Genomic DNA, 16228 nt, shown 5'->3' with positions numbered 1-16228 from the left:
TTTGACACAGTAGAATAAGGTAACAACATAAATCTCATTTATTTATTTTTATAAACTAATATATCCTAGCTTTTATGTAATAATATATCTTAGTTTTTATAACAACAAACCTATCTAGTCACAAAACCCAAAATCAAAGTTTCATTCTTTTCCACCTCAAGCACAAAGTCCAAAAGTGGTTTCCAAGTAGACCAAAATTAATTGTGTTCTTTTCTTTAATCAAAGCAGTCAATTTAGCCATCTCTGCTAACTCCATCAGCTTTTGCAGCCATTTGTCCATTGTGGAAATCAAAGTATCCTTCCATTTGTGTGCATACAGTACATATACTGCTGTCAGCATGTATAACTTCAAAATTCCATTTTTTTCAAGTTCTTTATTCATTAAGCCTAAAAGAAAAGTCTCTAGTTTTATCTTTATATTTACTCTGAGAGTATTCTGTGTTAAGATGTGAATCCTACTCCAATATTTCTTTTGTTTTGTCACATGTCCACCATCAATGGTAAAAAGTTCCTTCTTTAATTTACATTTCTAACTTTAACTTGATATACCTATATAACGTTCTTGACAATTTGGTGATAGATACCAACGGTACATCATTTTATAAAAAGTTTCTTTTAAATTATAATTTAATGTAAAGTTTAAACCTTTGTTCAAACCATTTCCCATTGTTCAAGCATTATATTATATTCAAAGTTCTTTGCCCATAGAACCCTACAATGTTTTGCATACTCATTCTCCAAATTCAATTTCAATAGAAGTTTATAAACTTTAGCAATAATATGTTCATCATTACCACACAATAGGATTTCCAATTCATTTTTTACAAAATCAAATCCATAGCTTTGTTATCTAATTTAAATCTTTCAATTGTAAATATGTAAACCAATGGCAAATACATCCTTCTGATTCCAACTCCTCTTTAGATAGAGTCACCAAAATTATAACATATTATTTGACCATAAGTCCACCAGTCTGGGTTCACCACCATTTCTTTTCTAAAAAAAGCTTCTTGGGGCAACATCCAAAGGAGCATTTTCGTAGCTCAGGGTTATCGGTGAGGTCCTTTGTGCTTCCTGAACTTGATTGTTTTCTTGCAGATGTTTCTTTACCAAACTAGGAAACATCATCAGTGCTAGAAGGAAGTGAGGTTTGCTGTCATTTTATATATACACCAACAATCAAGAAGTAAACAATACCCCAATCAAGGAACTACCAACTTAGACAAACAAGGTAACAGTAAATAATAGCCTAATCAAGGAACCACCAAGACCACTCCCACCAACACAGAGCAAGCCACTAGTGTATAAAATGAGAGCAAACCCCTCTCTTCTAGCACTGATGATGTTACCTAGTTTGGTAATAAAACATCTGCAAGAAAACAACCAAGCTCAGAAAGTACCAAGGAGCTCCCAAATTGCTAATGCCCTATTCCCAATTGCTGGCATCTTCAACTAAAAGAATCTGAAGGGATTTTGAAATATTCTAGACAACCATATTTTAATATCAGGTTAGTCACATATTTTCACGGCTTATCCCTACCTCTGTTTTCCCAATATTTGATTTTGCATGGGTGGTCTTGGAACCACAGGTTGCTTGCTACATATGTATTGATTTCCTCATCAGCTAGAAGTAGTCAGTTTCTTTGGAATCTTGTTCACAGTGAGAAGTTTGGAAGTACCACCATCTTTCACCTATTCTGAAATAGAACAACAAAACTGTTATGTTTGCAGGTTGGAGGCATTAAGAGGAGACACATAGTGTAACAACAAGCCTTCTTTATTGTTCTCTTCCACAACCAACAACAGCAAAAACGGCGTGCAGGCCTTTTATACTGTCCTAGCTGCAGACAACGTCAACCAATGATTGCAGAGGCTGTTTCCCACCTTGCGCATGTGCGCAAGGTGGGAGACAGCCAATCTGGTCCCGGGCAGCTTTTGGTCTGCCCAGGACCCTTTGCAACATGCTTCAGCAGGCTCAGGACATAACAAAAACGATCCTGTATTGAATGAGTGTGTTTAAATATAGTCTCCCCCAAAAAGAGAATGTCTTCAAATATGATAAAAATGGAGGAAACCTGTTCAGACTCTATTTATAAATATATTTTGGATAAAATCTTAGAAAACACGGAGATAATAATTGCTTGTAAAAAGGAGATTTCTTTACATCGACAAAGTCAAGCACAAGCTTTAAATGAAACTGTAATGTGTATTCAAAAGACTTGCTCTCAGCTTACTGAGATGGAAGAAGTAAATGTACAGTTGGATTTGCAATCGATACCGGGAATAAGCCTTGATATAAATGGTCAGATGACCTATAATATGGAAATGGAGGAGCTTACTTTGGAAGGTCAAATTGATTTGCAGATACCATTTGATTTTCTGAGAGAGGAAAAACTATTGGAAGAAGAGCAAAACTTGACTAAAGAGGACCATACCAAAAAAAGGATTCCAACTAAAGTTTATGTAACATTGAAAAAGATGGGAAATGACATTTTGGCACGAGCTTTTCAGAATGACTATAACTTTTATACCAGCCTAAGAAAATGGATAATGGGAGATCTCTTGCTCCTATGCATAGTGTGGCAGGAGACAATGGGAGAGCTATTTGCAGAACTGGAGACTCGACTATGGAAACCTATTTGGAATAGAAGGAAACCCAGAATAAGATATAAATATTAAATTTGAGATGATAATTATGGATGGTAAAGGTTTTATAGCAATTTGGACTATTTTGGATTTGGTTTGTGCTAAATGGGAGGCTATTATGAAATGATTTAAAATTTAATATTGAAGTATAACAAGAATATGTGTTCTTTTTTATATGTGTATGTTCTTCTTTTTCTTTTTTCCCATTTGTGGTTTTTGTTTTGGAATGAGATGGAATTAAAATTGGAGAATTATTGAAAAAGAATAGAAATATAGTTGAGAAATGTAGGAATTCAGTTTTGGAGCTAATATCTTTAAATAAGAGAAATTTGGGGGCCCTGAAATACTTAAGTAATTAGGTTAGCTTAAATTTAAATATTTGGAAAAATTAATAAAGTTTAAAACAGGATCTTTGGAATACATAAGGAGCTTTCGTAAAAGATTATTGACTAATGAAATTTATATCTGGCAATATACTTAATGAAAATCTATGCTAGAAATGTACTATTGAGATTCCAATAATTTAAATAGATAGAGAGCGTTAGTTTTGATTTAAGCATTTAATTTATATATATAGCGACATGAATTGGCTATAGGAGTGTATTGAGCAGTTGAAAATTTTTATTGATTAAGGAAATTTATGTTTAGATATATTAATGAATTTATTTGAATTTTAATTGATTATAATTTCTACATAGATAGGGAAGTTTTAAGAAATATTGTGTGAATTGTATACATATAATGTTATTGTTTTTTCTTTGTAATTGACCACCATATCTCCACGCTGGTTCTTAAGCTTCTGTTGGTGTAAAATGGAAAAATAATAAAAATTGTATTAAAAAAAAACAGACAACGATCCTGTATCCATCTATAAAAACAAAGCATCATATGAGTTGTTACCCCTCCCCCCAGTGTGTTTTGGTAAGAAGCAAGACAGAGTTGAGATTTTTCTAATGCTAGATGACTGGTATAAAGAGGTAGCTCTGAAGAGTAACCTCAGTTTCCCAGTAGCTGGTTGACTTTAAAATGAAGATTATAATTTTTCTGAAAAAAATTGCATCTCTGACAGTTTATTTATATAGTTGTCTATCTATCAAAGGAACCCTGAGCCATAAACAAAGGTAAAAACAAAATCAATTCACAAACAGTTAACACCATAGTCCCAATGCTAGGGGAAATAGCCAAATATTGATGCCTATTTGGAAGGCCAACAGAGTAGGGAATGTCTGAACAGCATCTCGGGGAGATTCTATTCCATTAAACCAGGCATGTCAAACTGCTGGCACGCGGGCCAGATGCGTCATGCCAAAACCGCGCCTACCACATTGCCAGCAACGAGGAAAAAGTCCTGATACGTCGCACGACGTCACGTGACATTGCGAGTTTGACATGCGTGCATTAGACAAATGCCATGACATGCTTCCTAGGGTTCACCAAGTGACATTGTTTCATGTCACTTGCTCGGCCTGATCTCGTGAGACTGGCAGAAACCATTGGAGAAAGACAATTCTGCAAGTAGTCTGGACCCATGCCATGTGGGGATTTAAAGATGACAACTACCTCTTGAATCATATCAGAAAATCTTCCAGGGGGCAATATAATACATGAAGCAGTGATGTTATATCTACCATTGCATGCTCTTCAAGGGCAATCAATGTAAGGTAGTAAGCCTAACTGCAGTTCTACTTAGCTTCTAGCCATGAACTGGGGCCATTTGAAAATCTTCATACAGACGTTTCCTTAAGAACTATTGGACCTTTTCAGATGTTTTGATTTACATCATTAGGCAGGCAAACATAATAATAATGGCTGCTACATACGTGAACGTGTTAAATGTTGGATCCTGCAGATACCACAAAGATGCCAAAAAAGTGATGCCAAGATAAACAAGATATTGCACAGTGGAATTTGGACATTTTCCGGTAGTAAGGTCTTTATTTAATTATTTACTTAATAATACTTAGGTACAATTTTTTTGCATTGATTTCTACTTAAATGGCTTAGTGCTTAACAAAGGGTCATCCTTTTAGTCCTGTTGCCCTGGTTCTGGAGGGACCATTTGCCAGTGATTAGGGACATACCCTTTTGTGGCCAGCTTGTTTCTGAGGCAGGCTGAAGCCAGATCAAGATGATCCAGCAGGAAACTAATGTTTTCCAGTATAAAATGATACAAGAGGAGAGAATTGGGCTCCTGCCTCTTAATTTCCTGAAAGCAGCAGCAGCAGCAACTGCTGCTCCTGCCCTGATAAGAGAGCAGCAACTTGCCAGCCTCATTTTGGAATCATGGCCCAGGACTGCTGCAGGAGGAAAATGGGAGGAGAACACATGATTGGGGATGTGAGGAAAAATGTTCTGTAATGCTGACAGATTGCTGCTACTTTTTTCTTCATGTAATGAAGCTACAGACTATTAGAAAGAAAATATTTTTCTCAATCTTAAATGGAAATAGCTCCCAAAATATTGTTGCCTTCCTAAATGAGTGTGCAAAATCTACCTTTGCTCCATTCTTAGACATTGATTACATTTTCATATAACACTAACCCAGATTTTAAAATCTAGATTGTTGAATAAACCAATATAGCTTGGTTTCCACATAATACTACAGAATATTATTATATTTAGATTCACTTATCACAAAAAAACAAACTATATTATGGCTGAATGCATGAACATTTGAGATTTTTTTTCTTGAATTGTGCAGGGAATATTTCTGTAAAAGAAATCAGATCTATTCCTTTAAGAGATATCGATCAAAGATTTTATAGTTTGAAAGCACACCTAAAAGCCAATGTCTTTTTTAAATGTAAATCTGTAATAGGGAGGAACAAAACAATGCTTTCCCATTTTGGAGCATTTTAGTTATGCACAATATTAATATGTGTGATGCATATTTTACTTTCAAGTAAGAAGTGAGATTGATTAAAGAAAAGGCCCATTATATTAAAGTCCACAGTATATATTACATGAACAGCTGGAGTTGCTACAAAATCATAACAGCTGTTCAAAAAAAAAGAATCTGACATTTGCTCACTGTCATAGATGTTTGTTCCTAACCATAATGATGAATGATAAGCCATGCCAAAACATCACAATGTAAGTTCTGCCCTTTTGTTATTGCACCCCCACATCATATGGAAGAATATGAGAAGCATACTCTGTTTGTCTTGTGATGTTGTAACACATGTTTAACTTCAGCAGACTTCTGTATCAAATCAAAATTTCTGGTCATTATCTTTGATAATTTAAAGAGAAATACCTCTTTAAATTGTGCATATTGTATATATTTGTTAACTAATACAAAATATTTAAATTTGGAGATTTTGCATGCTTCCACTTGCATTAAACATTGTAAATCTGAACACTTAGTGCCATAGAGTTACAGTTGTTTCAAAAATTGTGCTAATGACTCAAAAGGAAATTGAACAATTGTTCCCATGTCACTTTATTTCATTTTTTAAAGCCAGAAATCAATGTTTGATAAGCATAAACCAGTTCTGTGCTTTGTTCATGCATTTGCACAAATATATCCCATAAATTATGTAAATTGCTTCTGTTTGAGAAACTGTTTAGATCTTCCTTTGTTTACATAAGATTGCAAGTTAGCACAAAATGATATGAAACAAGCAATACTTTCTGTAATTGCATTTTGATGGGATCTCCCAGAGGACTCATCATGTTCTTTCGAGATAATGCCTCATGTCATGATTGAATGTGACAGGCTGACTGGGAGGCTGGTTTGGAAAACCCTTGATCCTTTGTTCACTTGCTCAATACACAGGCTATATCTGATGGATATTGCTCTGATTGGCTTCCTTCTGCAGATCATAAGCAGATAAACCATTAATCCAAAGAAATGGGAGGGGGTAATTTAACTGCTCCCACCTTTCAAGGGTAAATGTACAAAAAATTAGCATATCTTTCAGAAGGAACAAGGAATGTAGCGAATCACTAGAGGAAATAGCTAGAAAAGTTCTGTCTTCTAGTTTGAGAACTGCTGCCAGGAATAATAGACACTGGAATACCAGCAATAATGCTTGTATTACTAGCAACAGGCATCTGAACTGGAGAGAGCACAAACAAGAAGACTTTCATATTCTCCTGTGCATTGTGGAATCATCTGTCTTGTAAATATATGGTTTTCTGACACCAGTACAACAAAGACATTTTGGAATCTAATTTCAATTTACAGTAACAAAGAGTGGTATGTCCATTGTTAGGTGGCAGCACCTGTCTGATCTTGGTGATCCCAAAAGCTAAGCAGGATTATTGATTCCCCGCCCCCCATTGGTGATGTCAATTTTTCCTTGGAATGCCATCTGCCTAGTTCTTTGCAAGTTTTACATACTGTAGTTTTATTTCTTTCTAATCTCCTAAAACTAATTAGTTGGATTGGCATTGGTAGGCTGCTCTCTTGTGCATGTTAGTTTCAGAGGCTTCCATTTGGGATTTCTCCTGTCCAACCCTGTCTTTTTTCTTTCATTAATTTTGCCTTTTGCCCAAATGTTATAGTTGGGGATCTGGAGTGTGAGCAATTTTTCTTAGCGCTTGTTTATCTACACTTTGCCTTTCTATACAAGTAACTGATGTTATATTGTTGGAGTTGTGGCACTCCGTGCCAGAATTACATCAATAATACCACTGTGTGCATGTGGCCATTTCCCTCCAGAGAAGAGAAACAGTTCTCTGAACTTCTTCATCTTTAACATGAATTATTCACAGGCAGAAACATATCAGATGTAGTTGAGAAAATCTGTTTTGATTTGATCTTTGCAAACTTCACTACAAAGGACTCACATGAACAAAAAATAGTACAAACAGTAAAGGATAAATATTATTCTTTATTTTTTAAATAATGCAACATAAGATTTTATTTTACACTAGTGGAATGGCATTTATATTCTTAACTATGCATAGTGTACACATTCTATTTTATCTGCAACTCTGAATATTTGAGAGGAAAAAGCTCTACAGCAGGGCTTTTCAACCATGGTATGATACCACCTGTGGTACATTGGCACCTAGCAGGTGGTACGCGACTATCCTAGAAAAGTGGTAACGGGGGAGGGGAATGAGCTGAACTGGTGGCAGCATCGCACAAGCCTGAGCGAGAGATGGCTGGAGCTGCAGGGCTGTCAGGGCTCAGTGGAAGCGCCAGGATCAGCGCCAGGCTCCAGCTGGAACTCAGTGCTGATCCTGGTGCTTCTGCTGAGCCCTGAAGAAGCACCAATCAGCTGGAAAGCAGCACTGATCCTGATGCTTCTGCTGAGCCCAGAAGAAGCACCGATCAGCTGGAATGTTGTAGCATCTCCAGGGTCTTGTGATTTACATCCAGATGCTTGGCAACTGATTCATATTTATGATGGTCACAGTTTCCCAGGGTCATGTGAAGTGACCAAAATGTGCTGCAACCACCCAGTAGACGGGGGGAATAAAAACCAAACACCCCCCCACCCCACCCCCACTGCCAATCCTCAACAGAAATGCTCACAACAATGAAAACCTCGGACAGGAGGAAGATTGCCGCTGGGTGCTATCTTGCTTGGCTGTGGCTTGGGGGGCACTTTTTTCAGTGCCATTGTAACTTCAAACAGTCACTAAGTGAATTGTTGTAAGTCGAGGACTACCTGTACTTTAGCACTTTCTTCCTTTTTTTTTTTTTTGGTCATCAAATTTTTGACACCTTGCTAGGCGACTGGTGGTACTCGGATGTTGCCATATCCTAAAAGCCCTGCTCTACAGTTAGTTTAAATAAAAGGATTGTGTAGTGCTTAAGAGTTCGTTTCCAATGGTGTTTAGAAGTATGCAGGAGTGCAAATTTAACATTTTAAGTTGTTGTGTCTTTCCTTGTTATAAAACATTGTAGGGAGGCCTTGCGTGAAGATTGAAGTGCTACATACCTCTATTAATACTTAATGTGCTACCGCAGAATAGATTTGTGGAGGTTGTTCTCTGGATTCCTCTTCTGTCAAAACAGAGATTTTTCTACTGAACTGAGAAAGATCTTCAAAGCAGAATATCATTATTATTGTTAATGCACCAACCTAAACTTGTTCTATTCCCCTGATCCATTTTAATATACAATAATCTATATCAATAAATAATCAATATATACATATAAATGCACTGTAGCTGTTTCATACACAGCTCACTCCCACTCCCCAGTATTCCTAGGATGCAGGCTTGGTTACTTGTTTTACCTTTCCTTTGATCATGCTGTTTGTCTTTCCCAGGATGAGATTGAGGAACTACGTGCAGAGATGCTGGAGATGAGAGATGTCTACATGGAAGAAGATGTCTATCAGCTACAGGAGTTAAGGCAACAACTGGATCAAGCTAGTAAGACTTGTCGTATCTTACAATATCGTTTGCGAAAAGCAGAGCGACGCAGCCTTCGTGTTGCACAGACTGGCCAGGTGGATGGAGAACTCATCCACAGCCTTGAACAAGATGTCAAGGTAAGCCTGCATTTGCATTTTTTCTTCTTCATTAGAATAGAGAAGTCAGTTGAATAAACCTGGGATATAAGAAGTTGCTTTCTCTTGTGTTAAACTATTGGTTTTGGAATATAAGGAATGGATTTGTACTATTTTTAGACCGTTGCCTGTTCAGTCTAGTATTTTGTTGGCTTCTATCCAAGATCTTAGACCAAAGGCTTTCTCCCTTCAAATGCCTGAAATCCTTTGGTCTGATATAAGAGGACTTGAAACAGAATTCTTCTCTGTTCCAAAGTTATTGGAACAGTATTGTTTTTTTTTTCTGAGCTACAATAACTTCAATTAGGTGCTTATAATAAATTTAATTTCACATTTTAGAAAAAAGAGCTTCATGTGGAAATCTTGCTGAGAAATTATAATAAGAGCCGAGGTGGCACAGCAGTTAGAGTGCAGTACTGCAGGCCATTTTAGCTGACTGTGTTCAGCAGGTCAGCGGTTCAAATCTCACCGGCTCAAGGTTGATTCAGCCTTCCATCCTTCTGGGGTAGGTAAAATGAGGACCCAGATTGTTGGGGGCAATGTAAATATATATATATATATACATTGCTTACTGGTGTACACCGCTTAGAGAGTGCTTGCACTTAAAGCGGTATATAAGTCTCATAAATAAATAAATAAATAAATCTGGTGGTATATCATCCTTAAAGCTCATTGGAGATGATTACTTGGAAAATTTGTTGTACTGCTGTAGTATTTTAGTCACTTCTCACAAGAAACCATGAGACTTGGCTTCCTTTGAATAAATATAGTTCACCTCATTCTCATAGCGCATGTATAGATATACAAACTGAGACTGGAGTCATAGTAAAATAAAATCAAGTCATTGGAAGTTTGAAATGCATTTGTGGAGTGGAATATCTTAAGTTTTGGGTTTTGTGGTATTCAATTGGACAATCTATGAATTATGATGGAGGACCTGTATCTAAGCTGATTTTCCATTGCGCATGATTCTGTCTGATACTGAAGGCAATGACTGTTTCTCTTTTTGAAAAAATAATCCATAATGGTTTTCATACAGTCCTGAATGGGCTATTCTGAAAATGCCTTGCAAACCATTAAATTACATAGTTGCACATTAATTTGATACTAGGTTTTCCCCACAACTATACTCAATTGTAACTAGACTGCTTCTTCTCTCTCCAAATTCCTTTTCCTTGCTTATAATCTCTTCATTTCACAGTTTCTGTAGTCCTGGAGATAGATACACCAGGGAAAGGTTATTAAAACATGACTCCTTGTCAACTTCAATTAGAATCATGAAAACTAAGCAGCTAACCAAAGAGGCTGACTCCCTCCTTTGAGCTGCTGGAGGATCTTCATTCAGGGTGATTGTGCAGGCCAGCTGGATAGAACATATGTTGTTTGGTGTGGCACATTTTGTTGAAGGGCATGAGATGGCAACATTCTCCAATGGAGGAATGCTTTCTCTGTATTTGGTTAGTAGTCTTGCTCTTTTTCTGGCATCCTGGGTACAACTCATTTACCTAATGATATAGATATTCAACAGGTGATGGAAATATAAACTGCTGTGGTAGAAGAAATTAATTCAGCATTCCCATGGTGGGTAGCATGATTGAAAGAGAAAAAAAATATGATAGACTAATTAAAGAAGCAACAAAGCAAACATCTTTGGAAGCTTCTTGTTCAATGATTACAAACACAAGAATACTGAGCTTCAGACCTTTAGTGGGTGAAATCTCTAAGTCATACCTTCTTCCCAAACAACACAGTTGCCTGTTGCACAAAGGAGTAAGTCTGCTGCCATTTAGCCCAGGCGCCAAAAAATGACTGATACGAGAAATGAAGCTTGCATCAATTTGCATTGATCTGTACTGTGTGTGGAAGCCTAGATTGAATGTGCAAACTAGTAATCAGACTATTGTTTTTCAAACCTTGAATAATCTGGAACATAAACTAAGTCTCTGAAGAGAGAAAAATATTACAGGTATTCAAATGTTTGTGCTGCCATGAATTCACATATGAATGCTAGTCATGGTTAAGACCTAGGAATCAGAATAACAAGAGTTGTAAGGGACTTTGGATGTCTTCTAGTACAACCCCCTGCTCAAGCAGGAAATCCTATACCATTTCAGACAAATGGTTGTCCAAACTGTTCTTAAAAACCTCTAGTGATCCATTGTTTCTTGTCTTGCCTTCTGGTGCTTTGGAAAATAAGTTGATCCCCTCTTCTTCATGGCAGCCCCTCAAATATTGGAACACTGCTATCATGTCACCCTAATCCAGTGGTTCTCAACCTGTGGGTTGGGACCCCATTTGGGGTTGAACGACCATTTTACGGGGGTCGCCAAACAACGCAGTCCGCCATTTTTTCCCCCTTTTCCTTAGCTGTGCTATTCCCTTTTATTCTTTTGGCTTTTGAAAGCCAGTAGAATAGAATCTCTTGAATAGAGTCTAATTCTATTGGCTTTCAAAAGCCAATAGGAATTGTCCAGGCTGTCTCTGCCCTGCTGAGCCCGCCAAAAGTCCCATTCTGCAAACGGTGCTGCACTAGTTGAGTAGTCCTTGACTTACGACCAGTTGAGTAGTCCTCGGCTTACGACTGGTTGGGGGGTCGTGGCATTAAAAAGGTTGAGAACCACTGCCCTAATCCATCTTTTCAATAGACTAGACAATCCCAATTCCTGCAACCGTTCTTCATCCGTTTTAGCCATTAGCCCCTAATCTTCCTTGTTGGCTAATATGGCAGATAGTTTTAGACAAGTCATCATCTTCCAACTTTATCTCCTATTTATAATGTAAGATGATATTTCTGGCTAATAGTATCTTGTACTGAAAGGATGTTTGTGAAAGTCTAACACTTTTGGCCTACCAGGATAAATGTAGGAAGTCTGCCCAAAGACTTTAGGCCATAGGTAATCCCCAAGAGAACTTGGGAACACTCTCTAAAGCCTCTCCAAAATTTGTCATTTCTGTTATAATGTGGTTTACTTGCTTTTGGCTTTATGTGTTGGGTCAACTCAGACACTTTAGTTGTAAACTATAGTTTATGTCCTAGCATCATTGTTCTTTTTCATTCATAGGTCAGTGCAGAGTGCTATTTTATCCTGTGTATGTACCTTGCTGTAATTTTAATTCTTTGTAAACAGTATGTATATGTTCATTGTATCATCACACCAGAATTAAAGTTTAATGTAGTATAGAATTTAGTTGTATATTTAGTTGTAGTATAGAATTTAGTTGTAGTATATTTTAGTTGTATAATGTAGTATAGAATTTAGTTGTATATCTGTATATCCAGATAGCCTGCCATGCTATCTGGATATAGCAAATTTTAAATGCATAGTAGTAATATTAAAAAAACCTGACATTTATTTTATAATAACTTTAAATGATGCATTATTTTAATGTGTTTGCATGTTTAATGTTATTTAATGGATATTTATGGATATTTAATGTTTAATGTAATTTTAGTGTGAGAGATTTAAAAGTATCACAATTAAAAGGTAGAGACATCAGAAAAATGTACGGTAGTTGATGTTTGAAATATGAATGTGTTAGTTCATTCTATACCCACTAAAAGTGATATAAAAGCAAATTATAATCTCATTTGTAATATATCTAATTGAGGTTTTTGTAAATGCTAGAAATGTAGAGGTGTCAATTTTTTATTAGCTACAACTAGTGATTACAGATTTTAGTATTTATGTAAGCCTGTTGGAATATCTTGCATTTGGAAACAACATCTAGGATTTGAAATGTGCTATTTTCTCTATAAAACCTTTTGTTTTGCCCATAATGGCCAATCCATGGGATGGTTCTTTTCAAAGTAGAACATGGGTGGATAACGTCCTATGTTTGTCTGGCTGCATTCCCCCCCCCCCTTCTCTTTCCCTAGAGCTTGTAACAGCTGCCTTCTGGTTTTCTCAGCTTTCACTGTGATCAAATGTTCTGCTTGAAGAAACAGGAAATAAGTGGAACAACCCCCGTCCTTTGGTATTGCTAGAGTTTCATACTAAGCTGATTCTATAGAAATAGTTATCATTTGATTTACCCTTCTACTAGCTCAATTTTCAGTTCTCATGATCAGGATGTGACTATGGAATTTGTACAAATAACTGCAGAGGGTGAAGTACAGGCCAACTTCTTCCACATCAGCTGCAGAGCCATTGCAGGCTCTTTTTTTCTCTACAGGATCCTTCCTTCTTGCCACCTGTTATGGTGCAATAATCTTTCACTAATGTCTTCACTGGAAGATATTTGCCTTTAATCTGACGACCTTATTCAAGACATTGCACTTTAAATACAGAGGACTTCTTCAACTTCTGTGCTTGTACTATATACATATTCCAAGTATACTATTTTCCTATTCTTCTTCTTTTAAGAAGGAGGCTCTGTAAGACAGCCCATAGGGGTTTGGGGGCTGACCTAGTAAAAATGCTGGACTACCTTTCTAATTCCCTTGAAACTGTCATTATGAAAACTTTTACAGCTCTACCTATCAGAGAAAACTGATAAACTAAATGTGGATTTGCCACAAAGTCTGAGAGAGATAATCACAGTTTTGAAATTTTACAAATTTCTCCTCTTGGGTGATGCCTCAGAAATACTTCCTGAATCTATCCCTATCAGATCTCAGCAATATGAGTTCATGGAGACAGAATATAGTAGCCCAACAACTGTACAGGGGTCTACAAGGAAGCAGATTATTTGGAGTACAGAAAATTAGGGATTAGGTTAGGATACAGCATAGAAACTGCATTGTTGTGTTTGTGGATGACTTTTGGGGTGACTGAGTTTGGGGAATGCAATCCTCTTGCTCCTTGTGGTCTAGTTCAGTGTCCGCAACCTTTGTGGCTTGGCAGCCCAGCTGGGGTGGGGGGAGAGGGGAATCAGGCTGCATGAGCAGGTTGAGCTGCAAGTTGAGGTCCACATGAGCATGCATGCCAGCCTACCACTCATGCAAGTTGAGCTACACACATGCCCGCTGGCCCACCACTCAGATGGCCCAGTTGCGAATAGGCCATGCCCCGGTACTGGGCCATGGCCTGGGGATTGGAGATCCCTGGTCTAAATAGCCCTCCATTTTTTTTTTGTAAAAAATTTTATTTTCAACTTTACAATACATAACAATCTTACAAATACTTCAGATAAAAAATAAAACAAATTGATACACACCACATTCGGTCTTGCCCGCCCATTTCCCCCCCAAACCGCATCCCACCTCAAACCAACTTACTTCTTTCCCTCTTTTTCTTCACTCACCCCCTCTCCTCCTTCACCTCAACCTTCCTACTTACTTCTCACCTTCTTCTCCTCCCTCTTGATGCGGTCCAGGGGAAATGCCCAAGCAGTTCCTCTCTCAAAATTAAAACATTAATATTATATACAATAAGACTATTTCTACTTTATCTGAACTACTTAAAATTCAACCCATCCACCTCCACCCCCTCCCCCCTCCCCCTCCCCCCCGACTTCCCAGAGCAAAATACAAGATTATGCAAACATATTAAACATAATCTATTTAAGTTTACTAAATAGATTACTGCTTGTCTCTAGCTGTTTCCGCCCATTTGGTTTGGTCCAGCAGAGCGGAGATCTCACCAATGAAGGAATGTCTTCTTGTGGGACCAATTAATTGTCTCTACATTATTGCAATTCTTGCTTTCTGGAATGTCCCCTCCCCAAAGTATATGGTTCAGGAAATTGGTGAAGACTTAACTTGTTCTTCCAGGCCTTGGGAACAGGTTGATCATGGAGCCCCCCTTTTTGTTTTGTTTTGCTTTTTGTACTTTGCTCTTTGATCTGTTGCATTTTTCTTTTTAATAAGCTAGTTATAAGTTGCCCAGAGTTGGAAATCCTATAAATAAAATAATAATAAAAAGTACAAATAAATTATGGAATAAAACTGACAATAAGTATACATAATCCATGCAGTGGATGCAATATCCATCATTAGCATTAATCAGGTAAAATGGCAGGATTGCTATAATATTTGTCAGTTGTAATCCTACCAGTAAGAATGTATTACTGTCACTCCTAACAAAAAATAATATTGAACCTTATTACTCCAGTATTGAGTATCAGTATCAATGTTTCTATAAATTAGCATTAAAATGAAGTCAATGCTTAATCTGATATAATCTGGTACTTGAAAAAGAAGAAAAATATGAACACTCCATTTAAAGGATGCATAGAAAGGATAAAAATAAAACAGAGACAATCCAAACTCAGAAATACTTTTGTAAGTTGTACAGATAGATGGAGTGGGAACCAGGAGGGACAGAAGGCAGCAGTCATTGCCATGGGGGGGGGAAGCCATCCCAGCTTTGGTTGGCAGCTTGGCTGATGCAACCAATGTGACTAATGGGCTCAGTGGTATTTCTTAGGCTCCCTGCAGTGGTTTCCTGCTTTATTGGCAGTATTCTTCATTGAGACCAGGATCTAAGGATCTTGAGAATAAACTCTGAAATTTTACCATCTGTTCCTTCTGCCTCTTGCTTTCACTAAAATTATTTTTTGTGGAGAGGATAAAGTTAATTTCTTCTTTTTCAGTGAGGAGAGTCTTTTCTTTCCCTGCAAAGTGAAAAAATAACATCTATGCCCTTAATTATCAGAGAGTCTGCATTGTGCTTATGTTATTGCTGAAAAATTTAAACACTAGCTATCCACAGTGGCCAAAACACAATATGTGAGATGTGCCAAAAATGTTTGTGAATATTCAGCAGAGATGACACACACTGTGCTGCTTTTTGATGCGTGTGGAAATCTATTATTTATTATATTTATATCCCATCTTTTCTCCAATTTAGGGTCAGGAATATTAGATGGACAGAGGTTCTGTTATTGATCAGCAGATTCAAATTAGTGTACTTCCCCCTCCTTTTAGGATTAGCATTAGGATGACTTTTTCCACTTAATGTAATGTAACAAGAGTAGGAAAGTGGTATCATTAACATACACATTAGTATTCATCCAGTTCTCTTAGTTCCATAATTTGCCCTTGGTCAGATCCTTCTTCCTTACTCCTGGGGCATTTAAGGAGTTGTTTTTGCAGGCAAGTACTGTGTTTCCCCAAAAGTAAGACCTATCCCCAAAATAAGCCCTAGCTTGATTTTGGGGGGTGGGCC

The 16228-nt window shown here is 37.2% G+C and overlaps 1 protein-coding gene across 5 annotated transcripts in view; it reads left to right on the top strand.

The window, feature by feature from the left end:
* SOGA1 (suppressor of glucose, autophagy associated 1) overlaps nucleotides 1-16228 on the top strand; it is a 104090-nt gene that overhangs the window by 19707 nt on the left and 68155 nt on the right. For all 5 annotated transcript variants that reach the window (XM_039319174.1, XM_039319172.1, XM_039319175.1 and 2 more), the window contains exon 2: nucleotides 8877-9101. In XM_039319174.1, coding sequence (XP_039175108.1) covers nucleotides 8877-9101 — 225 coding nt within the window. The remainder of the gene's footprint in view (nucleotides 1-8876; nucleotides 9102-16228) is intronic.

Source organism: Crotalus tigris, unplaced genomic scaffold, assembly GCF_016545835.1.
Source record: "Crotalus tigris isolate CLP2741 ecotype Arizona unplaced genomic scaffold, ASM1654583v1 scf7180000022411.5474196:2289641, whole genome shotgun sequence".
Lineage (NCBI taxonomy): Eukaryota > Metazoa > Chordata > Lepidosauria > Squamata > Viperidae > Crotalus > Crotalus tigris.
This window is presented reverse-complemented; position numbering and strand designations above follow the sequence as displayed.